This window comes from Dermacentor andersoni, chromosome 1 (genome assembly GCF_023375885.2).
Source record: "Dermacentor andersoni chromosome 1, qqDerAnde1_hic_scaffold, whole genome shotgun sequence".
Lineage (NCBI taxonomy): Eukaryota > Metazoa > Arthropoda > Arachnida > Ixodida > Ixodidae > Dermacentor > Dermacentor andersoni.
Window position 1 is genome coordinate 414,438,476 of NC_092814.1, and position 19,111 is coordinate 414,457,586.

Genomic DNA, 19,111 nt, shown 5'->3' on the forward strand with positions numbered 1-19,111 from the left:
TATGCGGTATATATATACATATATATACGCGGAAACTTTCGATCTCAAACGAATCGGAAGACTCTGTCACTGGCTTCTCTGCGACACAGAGCTCATACCGCTACTCATGTTTAAAATAATAATGTGCACGATGCGCTCGCTTCGATCACAAAAAGGGGGACATCACAGTAGGCACATATCGGCAGATTTCTGCAATCCATTTCGTAAATCTTATGTGCCTAAAAACTTATTGATGTATCTGTGATAGATGTTTTCCTGATTGCGAGGGATAACTCAATATAGAGCAATTTCTAAACAGTTCTGGCCTCATCGCACGTGCGCAGACGGCCGTGAACTCGGCTAGGCAAACCCTACAGGCGTACCGATGACCTTTCACAGTTGCGAATACATGCTTGTGATATGCAGGAGTATAAACGAAAACCCGCGAAAATGAATATAAGTGGAAATGTAGAAGAAATAACTGGAAGCAAACTACAACTTTTTGTTTTGCTTGAAAATCTGTATGTGAACTTTGCAACTGTTGTCATTACGTTTTTTTTTTTCTGTTGTTTACGTGCTACTGCACACCTTCTCATCACTTTTTATTTTCCTTTAGCGTTACAATTTCTTCTTTTCCTTGTTGGGGGGCTCTCACTAGAAAGTCGGCGGGAAGCATGTTGGTAGAGTCAGTTTAAGTCCATTTAGTATTGGGGGCTAGGACTTATGGAGTCGCCATCTGTCGGAAGCGCCACCCTTGCGTAGTATGCGGGATAACACGGCGCTCTCCTCATAGGTTTGGCTTACGGCGCTCAATAAAAACACTATGCGGCAGCCCTCCTAGACATTTCTGTAAGTACTCTCAAAACGGAAGTTTTTTACTGTTAAAATAATAATCTTGGGCAGACTGAAAGCACAGAATCGATTACAGACGCTGTCTCTTCACCGAATATGTTGAATGAATGCCACTGCGCACGGTCACCGCAATGGAGTCTCCCAAACCGGCTTCTCGCATGAAAGGTTGGCAAACGCTGAGAGCAAACTATGTTAAATATGTTCTTATAGTGGGCTGTCTGTTGTGGGGATGCGCGACTCTCACGCATCCCCTGATATGCTGTTTTCCCGCACGGCTTGCGTGGCCTGGCGCCCGCGGCGCTCGGAGTGGTACAAGCGCGGTGCGAGAGATGGCGTGACCGTCGCGCCGCGGCGGGGTTACTCGGGCGCCGAGGGACAAGGCGCTGGCTCTTTCCCGGCGGGCGGGCGAACAGCGTGGACATTCCGCGCGCGCTGCGACCATGCTTCTGCGAGACCGCCTCGCGTGGCCGCCTTCGAACGCACGACCGTTGGCGTGACCGAACACGCGAACGACCAGGCGTTGGGATCCAGCATGGGGCGAACATATTCGCTCCAATGCGGTCGCGGTAAGTCGGGCTTCTAGATTTGTCGCGCGCCCATCGGCATGTTTTGGGGATAGCAACTCGGCTAGCTGGTATTGATCTATGAAAGGTGCAATAAATGCCCTTGTGATTGTTTGCACTACTGTGTTGTCGTTCCTTTGTCCCCAAGAGTACGGAGGAGAAACCCATATTTCCCACACTGTATAACCAAATGGAGCATAACAGAATGAAGCCTCAATGCAGCGATCGCTCGGGTTCGCAGCGACCGACTGCGCATCTGCATGCATGTCTGTGCACAATGTTGTGCTTTACTGCGAGCACGTTTTCGCACTGTGCCGTGAGCTTTAGGCTGCAGAATATGAGCATGTGACAGTACACAAGCAACCATTGTTGCGTGGACGCTATCAGAGCTGTTAAAAAATAATTTCGGTACAGAGACTTTACAGCGACTGTGATGTGCCGTCGTGACAATTCAATCTTTCTTTTTTCTTCTAAATTCTTGGACGTTTCAATATTATTTCTCAAGTTGCGCCACACTGTATGTTTATCGGTCTTTTCAGCGTGCGATTTTCCACTGCTTCTTTTTAGTAATCCAGTACATTAATTCGTAACACAAACATGACCATGTGCCAAATTAAGCCTTTTTTAAATGTGCTTCTTACCGCTCCCTTTACATTCCAGTGAACTTGCCACAATCTAGCATCAACAAGTTCATAGTCCAAATAAAGCGCCATGGCATTAGCCGGGCGTGGGCGAGCATCTCAGTGCGTGTTTTCTTCGACTCACCGAAAATAGCAGTCTCGACGCCGTAGCAGAAATCTGCCCCGCGTCTGTGCTTGCTGCATATCCGAGTTGTAGCCAATGGCTGTTTGCCGGTTCTAAGTTTCGCGAGCCAAGCTTCACGCAGCTTCTTATCCTGCGGCTACGTGGGAATAAGGCTGGCACCAAGCTCCGTTGCGTACGTCCGGCACTGCGGCACCGAGCAGTAGCCTACCACGCTGCACGCCTCCAAAAGCAGCCACTCCCTATTACAGTACTTTCAAATGCTGTCAAGTAGATACGCAAGGCGGAAAAACCTCACCACTTAATCAGAACCGCAGCGCAGGTGGGAGTTTAAACTTTCGTTTTCAGTTTGCTTCGGCGCTTCCAAAGCAGCCGACGCGGCTTCTGTGTCCACATGATCCCTCTTGCCACGTCATGCCGATGGTGGCGCCAGCTTTTCCAGTGGTGGAGCTGACCCCCAATATCTCAAATGCCTGAAAACGTGCTTGAATTATCCACGGGATATGGGTTTTGATGATCGCGGCAGGTGGCACGGCATAGCATTTCTCAATGGTTCTATCATCGTGGTTTTGGAGTCTCCCATATGCAAGCAGCTTTGAATGAGGCTAGATATGCAATATATTTTCAGCTGAATTGAACATCACTTAAAAGTAGTGTGGAAAAAAAAAGAAAATAAGAAAATGAAGAAACTTTCAGCGCTTACCGCGAATTCACTAGTCGCATCTGGAGGGAGGTACACCAAACAGTTCACGGTCTCTGCTGCCTGTTTCATGCATCGGACAAGTCCTTGTTCAACTATCATCTAATAATTATGTTTGATAAATTACTTACTAAACAGCTTTCATACCAATTCATTGATTCCAGGTACCTCATCAATAATAATAATACCAGGTTTGCACGTAACTACAATTTTCTACTGCCTATGGTTCATTCTAACCATGGAAAAATGACATCTTCATTCATTGCTATAAAACTGTGGAATGGTTTACCCAACAACATTAAATCTTCATCCTTTCATGCATTTAGTCATGCCCTTAAGCTTTTTTATATTGTTACGTGAACGAAGGATTAAGGACTGGAGGCTATTTCATCATCATCACTATTTACAAAGTCTACTTACAAAGGATAATTCAGCGCTGGCCAGTTCAGCCGACATGCATGTATCATGTCCCCGGCATGCATGCATGTATCATTATCCCCGGTGCGTCTAAATATCGCTGATAACAGGAGAGTAATATGGTTTGAGGCGTGCGACGTGCACAACGTCGGTGATATTCGGGGCAGATTAGGCACTGGTACTGACGAGGGCGATTTCGTACCTAGCTGGAGTCACGGCACGCAGCACTCAATATAGGCCTGTGTACTGAGACTTTGTACCGAGTATAACTAAGTTTACGTCATTCATGACACTACATTTGCTATTTGTATGTATTGACAGTTTTTTTATGCACTATAGGCTTGTATATAGACAAGTTGTTTTCGTTAATTTTTCTATGTTGTATTTTCGCGATTGTGTTTGTTTCCTTAAGTTAGCTTGCTCATCTTTAATACATCTTTCCATTGTTAATATTAACCGAGGGCCCCGTTGCAGTCTTTGACTTTGGCACCCTCATCTGTATATTGTCTTTTACCCATTCACTGTATTGAAAGAATAATAAACTGAAACTGAAGCCGGAACATGTAAATGTAAGTAATGACATTAAAGGTTGTGTTGGGTTAGCATTCAAGCATTGTTTCCACATGGTTGAGCTATACTTGGTGTAATGCTTAGCAGGGAACACTTTGTGATGCTACAGAGACTTCTCTCACAGCTCGCTTTCACTGCCAAGGAACTATGCGTCACATATGAAATTAAAATACTTTAGGTATGAGTCATATGAAGTCTCATAGTTTCATGTCGCAAAATGTGATGTAGTTATTACATAGAAAGCATCGCAGATCTGAACTTTTTTACAATCTAATGAATGGGGTGATGTGTTTCTGCGAATAGTGGTCGCAGTGCATCACTTCCGCTCGCAATCAAAACATAGTGCGACTGGAAGCACAGCAGTGGAGAAACGTTATGCGATTTGACATAAGATCCACTAGTTGTGAAGTAGTTAGAGCGCATCACAGATTATAAATAACTGCACTGTGAATTGAACAAAGTGAAGCTTCTATGGCCGCACTACTTGTGTTGCGTAAGCAGCATTTGCCTGCCAACTATGAAATATAGTATAAAAGTAGTTGGCATTGTAAAAATGACGAGTAGCTGGACCATGTGTCCAGGCATGTATTTGCATGTTTAGGCACTTTATAAACTTGGCTTGTATGCTGCAGCCTGCCTGAAGTTGTAATGCAGGTTTCTAGCTTTGGGGGGGGGGGGGGGGGGGGCTTACTGTTGTTGCTGTTTTTTCTTTGTTTGTGTTAAGTTATTTCTGCACACTTTCAGTGGTGGAGCAGAGCATAATTACAAGGTACCTGGCATCGTTTGATGAAGAGTTCTTCCAGTACTGTGACAAGGAGCTGGCCAAGATCAACACTTTCTACTCAGGTGAGCAGGGGCGGTTATTGTCCCGGGAGCTTTGCTTGAAGATTGTTAGTGTGGTATACAAGAGTACACAAGACGGTGTAGACGCTGCTGTGCTGGCGCTAACTACCAAGGTGTTTCATGGAAGTTTATACTAATTTGTGCATCCTTGATATCAGAGTGCACGTAAGTCGCATAATTCTTGCAATTGAGTTCCCCTTGTTGGTCAGGGTTCTCAAATATGCGGACTGCAGGCTGTACCTTGCCTGTGGAGCTCTTTTGTGAAGGTCATGCAGCTTTTGTGAATCACATTAGATACCAAGTGCACTCTTGGGGACGTAGGTAAATCTGTGCATATGACAATAAACAGTGTTAATTTTCGAAGATTTACTTGCAAACAAGCTTTTATGTGGGAACACTAAGCAGAATTTTCAGCAATCACGTGCATTTATGACAGGCACCTATCGCACTGATTTGTCCCCCACTTCTTCTGGAACCAACTCCACGTCTCGAACGTGTACTTATTCTGTATTTACACACACATTATCCAAGCTAGAGTACTCCTCTGCATATATAGTTGAAATGATTTTGTGTGAGGCTTACCCAGCGAACGACGATCAGGCAAAGGCATGTGGCGCTCCTCCACTTCACCACGCACAAAGGATACTGTAGCAGGGTTCATCGACTCTGACACAGCATAAAAGAGAGTCCATAGTCAAACAGGGCGTCTACCAGCCAGGAAAACCGGTAATTCTCAGGGAATTTAAAGTGTCTGGAAATACTCGGGGAAAACTCAGGGTATTTGTGCTTCTTTCAGGGAAAATTAACTGTAATTTTATTGAAAGGGAACGATAGTCGTGTTAACACAGGCTCCAGTAACAGAGGAATCGCAACGAATCGTCATTGACGCTGTGTCATCGGCACGAGGTATTTCCAGAGCAGTTAAAGGGAAGCTGAAAGCTTTTTCAGAAAAAATGAGTGAAGAGCAGTACGTTGTGGTTTTCAACCCTCTGAATTCGAATATCGCATCGAAATAGAGCGAAAGAAAGTGCAAACATATTTTATTTCGACAAAAAGTGCAGCAGCAGACACGCCGAGCTCGCGCGCCTCGTTTCCACCTGTGATTGGTCGGGCGCCTCGTGACGTCAACAATGGTGTTCGCCCGGACCGACTGCTGCCGCTACACACAAAGCACGGTGCAAGGTAGTTTGGTGCTGTTTTGCTGAGATGGTCATGGAAAATTTTGAGAGCTTGCGTTTCTCTGAGGAGTTTGGCGTTAAGTCCAAACTCCACGAGAGCAATTTTGCGCGCGACGGTGACGGGCGACGGTTTCGAGCGACAAAACGGGCCGTCGCTTGAACAGATCGCTCGGTGTTGTCGCTCGATCGCTCGTTTCTAGAAATCTAGAACTCGTCGCTCGTCGCCCGGAAGCGCTATGAGCGACTAGCCAATAGTGCAAAGCCGGAACTGGATGTACATAACTCAAATACTACTGTTTGTCGCACGGAACGAGCAAGCTATTGAATTTTACACGTGCAAGAATAAGAACCTAGTGCAAGACCTTCAGAAATATTTTATGCTCCTTTTTCAGTAAAATACATCAACTTAAATTAATAAAGCATGCGTCACGCTAGTTTCGGCGCGTATATTGCTGGCCTCATACCGGGAAGTTATCTTTCAAAGCCGTTGCTGGAGTGGAGTTCGGCTTGCAGGCGACGAGTGAACGCGACAGCCATCGCCTCGCTTGTCGCGCTGTCGCTGTCACGTGCAAGATCACTTGTAAGGGGTTTATACTTTACGCTTTACGTGTATGAGCCGATTGCGAAGAGCCGGCCTCTCCAAGAAGCAAAAAATGCTGGTGCAAGCACTGCTTTTCACGCGAACGAAGGCGAAGTGTTAGCATCTCCTTGTGTTGGAAATGTTCTTTAGCGAGTATGTTTTTTGCTAAGCTGCGTTCAGCGTTCCAGTGAGTACATTTCCGGGCAAACAACTGTAGTGTTATGTTCCTGCATGCCTCCTCGTAGAGCGTAAGCGGTGATGCGATCTTCGGCATTTGTGCGCTGCCCCAAAGCTGTCGGTAATCTACACAGACGGTTTAAACGCGGGAAAAGTTTACCAGCTGTTGTAGCACGTGTAGTATAGAACCTTCACCAGCACGCCATCTGCACGCTCCTCGTAACCGGCGAATTCCGTCGGCTACGTGAGATGGTCGGTTTCTCTGTGTGCGAGAGAAGGGGTAGCGCAGCGTCCTGGCGTGAGCAGGCTTTCCAACACATGCAAACTTTACGCTTGCACTTCGTTATGGTAGCTGCATGCAGGCTGTTTCACAACCCACGTGTGAATAGAAAATTTGTGGTGCTTGGCAATGAATCCTGCGTCAGTGGTGGGACATAAACATGCACCTTCCGTTCAGCGTGCTAACACGGAGAACCCAAAGCACGCACTATTGATAAACTCCGGTAGTAATCGTCACGGAAGGGGTTAGAGCACAACACTGTTGTTCTTGAGCGCTTGAAGTTGTTTCGCTTCACAGCAGCCTCCCACTTAGCTGAAAGCTTCTTGTCTTGCAGGAACTAATGGAACATCGTCGCGGCCGCTGGTGTTCGTGCAAGCGTAGGCTGCACAGAACGCCGGCATGATCGGTCTAGAAGTTCAATTGATGCTGCGCACGTCAATTACCACTCCTATATACACACAAACAAAGGAATGCAGGGTCGAGCGAAGCAGATTAGGACGGCACGCACGCAGAAATAAGCCTGGTCAGACACGGTTGCGGAGACTGCGAAGGAACAGAACGCCAGTGCTGACGTCACTACGCCGCGGTTTCCGGTCTCCGCTCGCATCGTCAGCAGCAGCGCGCGGCGCTCGACGGGGAGCGGAGCTACAGCGCAATTTTAACCGACGATTGAGTCGCTCCTAAGTGAAAACTCCCCCCAAAATTTTACCTGCATGATTTATAAGGTTCCCGCATCCGTATATGAGCGTCTTATTGAATTCGACATACTCTTCAGCTTCCCTTTAACGACCGATTTTCCAGACATGCCCGATAATTCGCACGGCTTCGCGGCACCACCACGTACTCCATGTAGTCAATGCATATTGCCCTGACTGCAGTTCTGAAATGGCAATAATCAAAGCCACCACCACCGCGGCAGCGTTAGGCCTAGCTGCTTCTACGTTTGCTATGGACGTCAGACTGGAGTTTGCAAGACGCGTAGCGCCACCTGCCGGTGCGAAGAGGCAGTAATTGAGTAGTGCGAAGCCCGACTCCCTTGCTAAGTTGCCTATGCAGCTAGCGACTGCGAAACAACGATTTAACTAGGTTTTGGTCCATATTGCGAGTGTTTTGCGCATTTAACATCCAGACAGAGAGCCATGAATTTCTACGCTAGTCGGACGCGCCGTCGAACTGCCATAAAGCATTTCCTGGCTCACTCGTCAGACTGATGGTATAGAAGCGACGGCAACCGCGATAGCTCCGCGTGCTACGAAGAAACGCCGCAATCGACGCTAATGTTGTGTTGTAAATTGCCATAAACGTAAAGGACGGAATAAGAACGTTCAGTTTTGCCGATTTCAATCGCGATCGTATGAAGGGGAAAGGCGAGAGCGCTGGATACGGGCCGTTCAACCTGTTGGGTAATCGGATTACTTGCATTCCCCACAACACTGCGGCTCGCATGAGAAAGTGCGACAATTTTGTTCTTCTGTAATTGTGTTCCGTAGCCCTGATGGAGGACCGTGGTGACCAAGCGAAAACTCAAGAATCTGCAGCCGCCACTTCGTTGGTAACAGAAAAAACAACGTTTTGAACCATCCTGTTTATGTGCCATCGATATCTCCACTTTTTAACAGACATCCGCCTCCGCTTGACTCAACAAGTGGAACGGAGAGATTTGACATGTCAGCTTAACCAAACGTTTTGGTTCGTTTATGAATACAATATCCTGTTCTAGAGCATCGTTGTATCACGAGCTCATTTCTACTTTCGGTATTTTGTATGTCCTGCGCCGATACAACAAGCACGCTTCGCAGTGTGCTGATCCAGTGCCAGGAGACACTGGCTGAGCCTGCTCGACTGCGTTTTGAAATGTGAGCAATAAAGTTACTGTAGGAGCACTGGATGAGTAATTACGAAGTAACGCACGTTTGTAAAGAAAGAAATGTCACGTTTATTTACGTTTCTTTGTGCGCGCTTGTTGCTCGAAGCGTCTGCGAAAAGTTCAAATTAAGGTACTGAGCGATGCTGTAGCTCCTCCGAGAAAGAAAGATGCAGCGCGTAGGCACTGTAGGAAGCTTACTTTCGTTATGATCGCACGCTGTTTGCTGCCTTGGAAAACGTTTTCTGTTTGCTGCCCTGGAAAAGGCTATGAAAGGATTTACTCTCTGTAAATAATTGCGAGACAAAACATTACGATAAAATACATAAAGGTATACGAGATACTTAAGTCTTGTGTTCAGGACATATTCAATATGAACGAATTTGAAAGGCGAGAGCGCTGGATACGGGCCGTTCAACGTGTTGGGTAATCGAATGACTTGCATTCCCCACAACACAGCGGCTCGCATGAGAATGTGCGATAATGTTGTTCTGCTGTAATTGTGCTACGTGCGTAGCCCTGACGTAGGACCGTGGCAATCAAGCGAAACTCAAGAATCTGCAGCCACCACTTCTTTGGCAACAGAAAAAACAACGTTGCGTATGTGCCATCGATATTTCCACCTGTTAACAGACGTCCTCCTCCGCTTGACTCAACAAGTAGAACGGAGATATTTGACATGTCAGTTTAACCAAACATTTAGTTCGTTTATGAATTCAAAATCCTGTTCTAGAGCATCGTTGTATCGCGAGCTCATTTCTAGTTTCGGTATTTTATATGTCCTGCGCCGATACAACAAGCACGTTCCGCAATGTGCTGAGCCTGCTCGACTGCGTTTTTGAAATGTGAATAATAATGTTGCTGTAGGAGCACTGGGCGAGTAATTGCGAAGTAACGCACGTGTGTAAAAAAAAGTTGCGTTTATTTACATTCATTTGTGCGCGTGTCGCTTGAAGCGTCTGCGAAAATTTCAGAGGTACTGAGCGATGCTGTAGCTCCTGCGAGGCAGAAAGATGCGGCGCACAGGCACTGTAGGAAGCTTACTTTCGTTATGTTCACACGCTGTTTGCTGCCTTGGAAAACGTTTTCTGTTTGCCGCCCAATTTGAAATGCTTAGATTTTTATGCTGATATGCCTATAAACAAGCCTGGTGCTCTCTGTACTTGCGAGTTACAGCACGCCGAAATAACACCTGAGACTTCCTTTATATTGTACACGTACTTCGCCCTGCTGAGCTTCTTCCCTTTCCGAAGCGTGGATGGGCAGAAGAAGCTTTCCAGGTCCTTGATTATGAGGAAATCGTGCCTCAACACAACCGAAAGAGGAGAGTCCATTGTGGCCTATGCACCTTCGCTTGCCGGACAGCTCTTCTTGCACTACTCAGTTCGCACCAACGCTGCGATGGGGGCGCTGGTGACGGGTTTTTCCGCAGCGCCGCCTGGGCAGAGTGAGGTCTATTAAGCTTCTTGCCATGGGGCTCTTGCATTGCCGAGGGGGCGCTGCGAAAATGGTGCTAAAAAGCGCCCTCTGTCCTCAACTGGGTAGTACCAAGCTCCGTCGTCTGCTTCGGAAGGCACGTTTACTATATGGACCCGCCACTTTCGGTTTTGTTGTACCGCGGCTTGCAGCGAATATCGGGCGCCGAAGATTTTTTTCAGGGGTGGCACGCTGCGTAAAAGCAATAACTTATGCAACGCCGAATACGTGTACGCCGTTCAAGAAATAAGCGGCGAAGTTTTAGCGCGGTGTCAATCGCAAGTGAAGCGAGTCGCGTACGAAGTTGAACTTCAGGTAAGGTTTGCACGCTGCTAGATTCAGGCGCACAAACGTGAGGAAATGCTTGCTATAAATGAATTCAGAGCAGCGATAAGCCGGCATCATGTGTACGGAACTGCTCGAGCGCACGACGGTACGCGCGGCGACGGCAGCGGTCTTTCAGCATGCCGCGATGTACGAACTGCTCGAGCGCACGATCGTACGCGCCGCGACGGCAGCGGTCTTTCGACATGCCGCGAAACGGCGGGCCTCCTGTTATCTTTGTTGACTGCATGCCGCTAGGCAAGTAGTTATGCCTGCTGCACTGTAGTAGCGGCCATCTGTCCCTTTAGCAATTGATAAATAACTGATGCAAAGCTGTGAGCTCGCAGTAACGTACGTGCGAATCGCGCGAGCTCGTGCGCTGCTCGCTTAATGTAGCTTTTAATGACAACGCTCGAACATCGATGTGCTGCAATCAATACTACCTTGCTGCGCTGCCTCAACGTGCTGGCTTGAGGTCAAGGATAAGCACATTTAACTCTCTATCTAACCTGTGCTGCTCGTAGTGGGGTAGTGAATTGTCCCCGAATCAGCCCGACCATTTGTGCTCATTTGCACGCACCAGTTCGCACGGGTCGAATTGGTAATTGTCGCTGTGGCCGGGTCTCGAATCGTGAATCACCAGCCATGCCTGCTGCTATGTCGTTCTGCCGTCGGGACTGTAGGTGCAAAAGACCGAATTTTAGAACGCAGATATGCAAAGTTCAAGACGGGCGAAGCAGTCAACATGGCGCGAAGTTTCGCTTACCCAGCGCGACGAACTGCAGCGAACCAGCGCGCCCGACGCTCCGCTTCGTGAGGCCTTGAAGGAAAACAGTAGAATCTGATGTTGGGATTCAGGCCTTCTTGTTCATGGCAGCCGACGACGCAGAAGTGACGACGGTGACGCTTTTTAGAGGCTGAGCTAGGTCTCTCCGGATCGGCGTCGCCGATTCCTTCTGCTTCCAGCATTACGTCTCACGGAGAGTCCGTTTTCGTTAAACTATAGGCTGCGACGAGCTCGCAGCGTGATCGGCGTGGTCTGTGAGAAGTGACGAGCCTTTTCGCACTCGCAACAGGGCAGAAAAAAGTGCGAATCGACGCAAAACTCGGCCTAGAAACGTGCTTCGCCACAGCCAGGGCTCAATACGACCCAGATGTTTCCCGCGCCGCCACCAGGCGCCGCTACTATACCTCAATCTCCAGCGCAAGACGCCCCATGTGTTGCCGTGTTTTTGATTGAAAGAATTTGCCGCTGTCGGCAATGGCCCCAACTCCACCTTTGTAATTCTCGCGATTGGCTTCGAAGCGCGCAAAGCACTGCGCGTTGCGTAATGCCAGTCTCCGAAAGTTAGCTTCGCCTCAGTACAGCAGTGTTACGCGGTGAAGCATACCAAGCGTAGAAAGGGGCAGTTGTCACGGGACACAGTATGTATTCCTTAATTATACACGCGTGCACCCCCGTCTACTGTCACAGTACGAACACCGATATGCCTAATAAGTGTACTGGCAGGCCTTAAGAGCTTTTTCGGACGTGCCTGTGGCAATTTTAGCCCTTAAGGGCAGTTAAAGACATTCATTTCTTTCAGACTGCCCGATTTTTCGGATGTTTTTCTGGTCCCTAGGGAGTCCGGAAAATCGGACGCTGACTGTACAACTGAAAAAGAGGGTGTTTCAAATGATCCATGGGGTGAATGCGTGGCAGAAGGAGGATGAGAACAGAGAGGACCGACGCACTGAGGAAGTAACGGGAAAGGAAGCGTACCGCCGCCTCTTTGAAGGAGCTTGAGCTCAAAAAAGAAAGTGTTGGCTGACGCCGAGATGCAGGTGTCCCTCATCCAAACCAAAATAAACTCTTTAAAGCAGTGAAAGCCAACACTGAGGTGTTGTGTATGGGCTGAGAGTATGTCAGGACAGTTGACGTTGACTTTCCAGCTTCTGAGAGAGAATCTTAGTTGTGACAACGTTCAGGCCTCATACCAATGAGCTTGCTATCAGTTGATAGAAATAGCTCGTATTCGAAAATGTTTACTTCTGTATGCATCTCCTTTTCATTCGTATTTGAATATGTTCGACTCAATTTGAGATGGGTTTTGCCATTTTTTTTTCGCTGTGCATTTTACTAATACCTTCTTTCTGTTTTCTTTTTAAATAACACAGATATTACTCCTTAGTATTCAAACTGGATTAAGTTATTTTTTTGTTTCAACATGCCTACTAGAGAGTGACAGCATCGGGCAGCATAGTGTCAGCCTGCCTTGACATAAAACAAAGTTCATGCTCATTCAGGGAATTTCGCAAAGGTGCTCAGGGAAAACCTGGAAAACTCAGGGAATTTGGAAATGTCAACTTGGTAGACACCCTGTCAATTTGCCAACAAATGCGAGCTTATTAATTCAGGCCACCTCAGTGCGACAGTCATGACTTGAAGGCAAAGGTTTGCCACAAGACTGTTAGACTTTGTGCAGCTGCTGTGCTTGCCTAACCGGATAGTGGTCTGCCAAGTCCCATGTAACTAACTCGTAGCAGGCCTGTGGAGCATCTGCCATGTTGAGGAAGCACCCCGCAATTTAGAGCATGGGGCAGAGGGTGCCTGGAGGCTGTGGCAAATCGGGGCATGTCCTGGCAACATGTGCTCACATGTGTGACTAAACTTCGCGAAGGAGAGTTACGGTTTGCATGAGAAAGTAGTTTGGGTACACTAACCATGTCTTCAGGACGGCAGTTCTCGGAGATCAAGCTTCGCTAATGGCCGTCATCATGCACCTATTGGGGATGAGTCACGGGAAGGCACCTCAGTCCCCACAACTTACATCCCTTTACACCAGGCTGTGTAAGGCTTGGAGAGCCCTCTCGTCGGAAAATTTCTCAGTGTAGCACATGGGCATCCATGTACAGTGTGCCCCACAAGGGCGTCTGCGTCAGCAGGCGTTTGGTCCGTTGCAACACCACATACCTTAGCACACAAGGGTTAGACCCTCCCGCGTGTAGCCGTGCGCGGCTTAGCCATGTCTGGGGAAAGGGGGATCCTGGGGGTTATGCCGATGCTGGGTGTTTGGACCTTTAAGGCCCCCCGGTGGAGGCAACACACCCCTTTGGCCTCTGCTTCACATAGACGGCACTCCCGGACTTTCCCACCCAGGGGAAATCGGTAGTTGCCTTTTCCTGTCTTTCTCTCACTTTCCATCTTTCCTGTCTTCTCCTGGCTTCACTTTACTTCCATTTTTTCCAGGTAGCAAGGGTTAACCTTGTGTGAATAGCCAACCTAGGTTATTTCATATTTGGTTATAGGGGTAACGTACAGCTGGCGTTTGCAGGCCATGTTTCACAGGTCCTGCAGCGTCCGCTTGTAGGGCTCCACAATGGGTGGCTGGCGTTACTGCCAAAATCTCCATAAATATATTTATGGCTAGCTCGTTCCCCCTGCTCCCTGATCGCCCTCAGAAAAGAGGGCGCACTGAGGAAGTATTTCAGTTTTTTGGTCGGCAAAAAGAATCTTTCCCTCGTTTTCACATGATCGATTCTGAAAAACCAGATAAAGCAGTGCGAGCAATCTCACCATTCCTTGTATCGAATTCTCTTACCGAAGTTTTTGGTCCAGGTTATAAGGCATCGAGGATGGCTAGCGGTGATCTCCTCTTGGAGTTTCGCGATCAGAAGCAATTTGAGAAACTGCCTAAACTAGTATCATTTGGGGAGACCCAAGTAGTAGTAATCCCGCACCGCACAATGAACACCACCCGCGGCATTGTCTCGGACGATGATTTGCTGGAGCTCACTGAGGCTGAACTCTTGGAGGGCTTCAGTGAACAGAATGTCATTAATGTTAAACGAATTAAGATGAGGCGAGATGGTAAACGGATCCAGACGAAGCACCTGATACTCACCTTCGGCTCAAGTGTCCTTCCCAAGTCCATCGAGGCCGGTTATATCAAACTTCGTGTTAGGCCATACGTGCCCAATCCTCTTAGATGCTTTAAGTGCCAAAGGTTCGGCCACAGTTCACAGAACTGTCAAGGCCGGCTGACATGTGCCAAATGCAGTAACAATGAACATTCCTCTGAAATGTGCCAGAACACTCCACATTGTGTCAACTGTGATGGTGAACATGCCGCATACTCGTGGTGTCCTGCCCGTCTTGGAAAAGAGAAAAAGAAATTGTGACACTCAAAGTCAAAGAAAACATATCTTTCAAGGAGGCAGTAGGCGGGTGTCATACCTGCCTAAGAGCAGCTTTTCCGATGTGACGCATCAGGGGGCCGCAACACAACGGCTTCTGGCGGCTGCTGACCCACAAACAGTGAGTCAGAAGTTACGCCATCTGCCCTTGCGGTGATTGCAGCTAACGCTGCTCCGCCACCCCAGCAGAAGGGTGTTGTGTCGGCAGCGGCAGGCAAGTGGGGGCCCATGCCCAGCGAACGCGCGTCGAGCGCCGACGCACTCGGTCGACTGCCTTGCTGCCTCGCTTGACGCTGACGCTGTGCCGGTTAACTGCCTTGCTGCTTCCTGCTCCTCGTCTGCAAAGTACTTCCGTTGTCCCTCACGCCCGAGAGCGCTGACGAGTGCGGACGCTCGTCGCGCGTCCGTCCAGTCGCCACCGCCGGCCGCTTCGAGGTGGGCCTGAAGAATTTTTTTCCATCGATGCCATGGAATTAATGGTGGCCCGGGCAATTCCAGAAAAACGGGAAGGTTCGCCGTGAAAGATGCCATGCCCGGTAGCGTGCAGGAGACAGTGCAGAAAACAAGCTGGAGCTCGCAGCAGGAATGGGGCAAGGAAGAACAAAGGGGGGCGAGAAGGCCTAGGCTCGGAAGCCTCGCGACGCCAACTGCGTCGGTGGCATTTGCGTGCCGTGCAGACACAGGTAGGGACGCTTCACTTACGAAGCTCGTTGGTTTCCCGGGGCTTCGGTCGGAACCGCTGCAGGAATCCCATCCTCGTCGCCAAAAGATGTTGTGTCGGCAGCGGCAGGCAAGTGGGGGCCCATGCCCAGCGAACGCGCGTCGAGCGCCGACGCAGTGAAGGAGACTCGGAGCTAACTGCTCCCGATGAAAACCGGAACGAAGACTCAGCCGACCCGCGGCCGTTTATTACTAATAAAGGCTTCACACGCCAGATGACACCTCCCGATTGGTCCAAGCTCGGCACATGACAGAAGGGGGGTGCGCCATCTAGCTAAACAACTACAAAACATACATGTACGATGACACAGAGATCTGACAGGGGGCGACACTATACTACAAAGAGGCCATCCACTGCCGGGCAGGTGGCCTCGAAGGTCTCGTCCAACGTGCCGAGGCCTTCACGTCAAACAAAGCGCTCGAAAGAGCGCACGTCCAGCGCCGTGGAAAGGCGATGGAGACAACGACCAGCCAGACGGTGCCAAAGGAGCGGCGAGCCTCTATCGACCGCTCCAAAAAAGACAAAACCCACGTCACGGCGCCTTCAAAGGGCTCGTGAACTAACCTTTCCTTTCCAGAACACACAGTATCAAACTCTGTCAATATGGATACACAAATTATGCAATGGAATGTGAGAGGTCTCCTCCGCAATCTTGACGACGTAACCGAACTTTTACACCAACTTAATCCAATACTGTGTGTTCAGGAAACACACTTAAAAGCTACACAGAAAAATTTTCTCCGGTCATACACAATTTTTCGTAAAGATCGAGACGAGGTTAACACCTCACCAAGCGGTGTAGCCATAATTGTCAATAAAACTGTTGCTTGCCAACACTTTCCCCTTCGGACATCCCTCGAGGCAGTTGCAGTTCAAGCAATTCTTTTTAATAAACCCCCAAACTATCACCTGAGCAAAACAGAATTCTACGAACTTATTAACCAACCTCTTGAGCCGTTTCTTATGGTCGGGGACTTTAATGCCCATAACAGTCTCTGGGGAGATTCCAGAACTGATTCGAAAGGTCGACTGATCGAATCCTTTCTTGTTGCGTCCGGTGTGTGCCTGTTTAATAGGAAAAAACCTACCTACTATAATATTGCACATAATTCATACTCCTCGATAAATCTAGTGCTTGGATCTTCCATACTTTCTTCTTACTTAGAATGGAATGTTATAGAAAATCCATTTGGGAGTGACCACTTTCCGATAACCTTAAACTTACTAACACGACACGACATTTGTCCACAAGTACCTCGCTGGAAACTTGACTCGGCTGATTAGAAGGGTTTTAAGGAATCTACTTACTTATCACAAGATTTTATACTCGATTTTAGCATAGATAATGCTGTAGCATATTTTACCGCTTTTATTATTGATGCAGCTGAAAAGTTCATTCCACAAACAAGCGGTCAGTCATCTAAGAAACGTGTTCCTTGATGGAATGAAGACTGCAGAGATGCACGAAAAAGACAAAATAAGGCACGGGGCAGATTGCGCCACTATCCTATGGCGAAAAATTACATTGCATTTAAACATATCAAGTCACAAGGATGGCGCACGAGACGGCAGGCTAGAAGAGCAAGCTGGGAAAGGTTTCTCTCGGGCATCAATTCCTACACCCAGGAGGCTAAATTATGGAATGGGCTGAGAAGGTTAAAAGGGCAGCAGATCAACTCATTACCTTTGATTGATGAGCAAGGAAATACCTTGGAAAACCATGCCGATGCCCTTGGCTTACATTTTGTCCGTGTATCAAGCGCCATAAACTATTCACAAACATTCCTTAAATATAAGCAAATAGCAGAACTTGCGTCAATAAACCGTAAATGCAGGCCAAATCTACCGTACAACTGTCCTTTTAATATTGCCGAGCTTAGAGCTGTGTTGAGCTTGTGTATGAGCTCTGCACCGGGAGTTGACAAAATCATGTATGACATGATTAAAAACCTACACACTGATACACAGACTATAACTCTTGCACTTTTTAACTCTGTTTGGGCTGCTGGATACTTCCCATTCTCATGGAAAAAAGCTATCATAGTAGCGGTCTTGAAACAAGGCAAGGACCCAACCGACGTTTCAAGTTACCGTTCGATAGCACTCATGAGTTGCTTATGCAAAATCTTTGAGAAAATGATAAATTGTCTTTTACATTTCCTTGAATCGAATAAAATGCTCGACCCTTATCAGTGCAGCTTCAGAGAGGGTAGGTCGACTACTGACCAGCTCGTGCGCATTGAAGCAGGCATTCACGACACCTTTATCTATGAGCAGTTTCTGTTTTCTTAGACATGGAAAAGGCATATGGGATTTTGCGAGACCTCTCAGAAATGGGTATTCAAGGGAATATGCTTAATGTAATTGAAAGTTACCTATCAAACCATACATGTCGTGTTAGGGTGGGCAATGCTCTATCCAGGCCATTTACACAAGAAACTGGGGTGCCGCAAGGAGGGGTACCCTTTTTATAATAAAAATGAATTCCTTGCGCTTATTTATACCGCAGACTATGTTTTATTCGCTGTACGTAGATGACGTACAATTAGGTTTCAAGTCACGTAACCTTGCTATTGGTGAGTGACATGTCCAGCTTGGCTTGAACAAAGTATGTAAATGGGCAGAGGAAAACGGCTTTAAACTGAATCCTGTTAAAAGCTTGTGTGTCCTTTTCATGCGAAAAAGAGGCTTATTTGCAGAGCCCAGTGTAGAACTACATGGACAACACATACCGGTTGTCACACAACACAAATTTTTAGGAATCATGTTAGATTCAAAACTGACCTTCATTCCACACTTAAAGCACCTAAAAGAGAAATGCCTGAAAACAATGAACCTTCTTCTTAAACTTTTATCACATACAACATGGGGTAGCGACAGGAAGTGTCTGATGAACGTGTACAAAAGTCTTATACGTACACGCTTAAACTATGGGTCCATAGTATATCAATCTGCCCGTCCAGGTGCCTTGAAGATGCTTGACCCTGTTCACCACTCAGGTATCCACTTGGTGACCTGTGCCTTCAGGACAAGTCCTGTAGAGAGTCTCTACGTTGAAGCTAATGAGTGGTCACTTCATCTTCAGAAGTCGTACTCCAGTTTCATGTACTTTCTAAAAGTGAATGCAAACCACAACCATCCCTCTTATGTAAGCATAAACGACGTGGGATCTGCAAGGCTCTTTAATAATCGACCTGCAGCTAGAGAACCATTCTCTTTGTGCTTTAGAAAGCTTGCTGATGAAATGCAAGTTCCAATTCTTCAGCAAAACCTGATGGTCCCAGCTAAGCCATTGCCGCCATGGCAGTGGAAGCCCATAGAATGCGATACGTCATTCGTAGAGGTGACGAAACACGCCCCAGAGGCACATATTCGAATGCATTTCTTGGAACTTCAATCGAAGTACTCGTAGAGTTTACACTGACGCTTCTAAGTCACATGCCGGCGTGTTTTATGCTGCAATCGGACCATCCTTCTCCGAGTCCAATGGACTGCATCCGGAAACAAGCGTATTCACCGCGGAAGCTTATGCAATTATATCTGCTGTTAAACAAATAAAAAAAGCAAAGGTGCACAAAGCCATTATATACACGGACTCTCTAAGCATCGTAAAAGCCTTAATGTCCCTGCGGAATCATCGAAAACTGTA

General features: G+C 47.6%; 1 protein-coding gene across 3 annotated transcripts in view; it reads left to right on the forward strand.

Moving 5' to 3' along the window:
- Positions 1-19,111, forward strand: part of LOC126518482 (solute carrier family 53 member 1) — a 400,674-nt gene that overhangs the window by 38,609 nt on the left and 342,954 nt on the right. For all 3 annotated transcript variants that reach the window (XM_055065054.2, XM_055065055.2, XM_050168268.3), the window contains exon 3: positions 4,588-4,689. In XM_055065054.2, the coding sequence (XP_054921029.1) occupies positions 4,588-4,689 (102 nt within the window). The remainder of the gene's footprint in view (positions 1-4,587; positions 4,690-19,111) is intronic.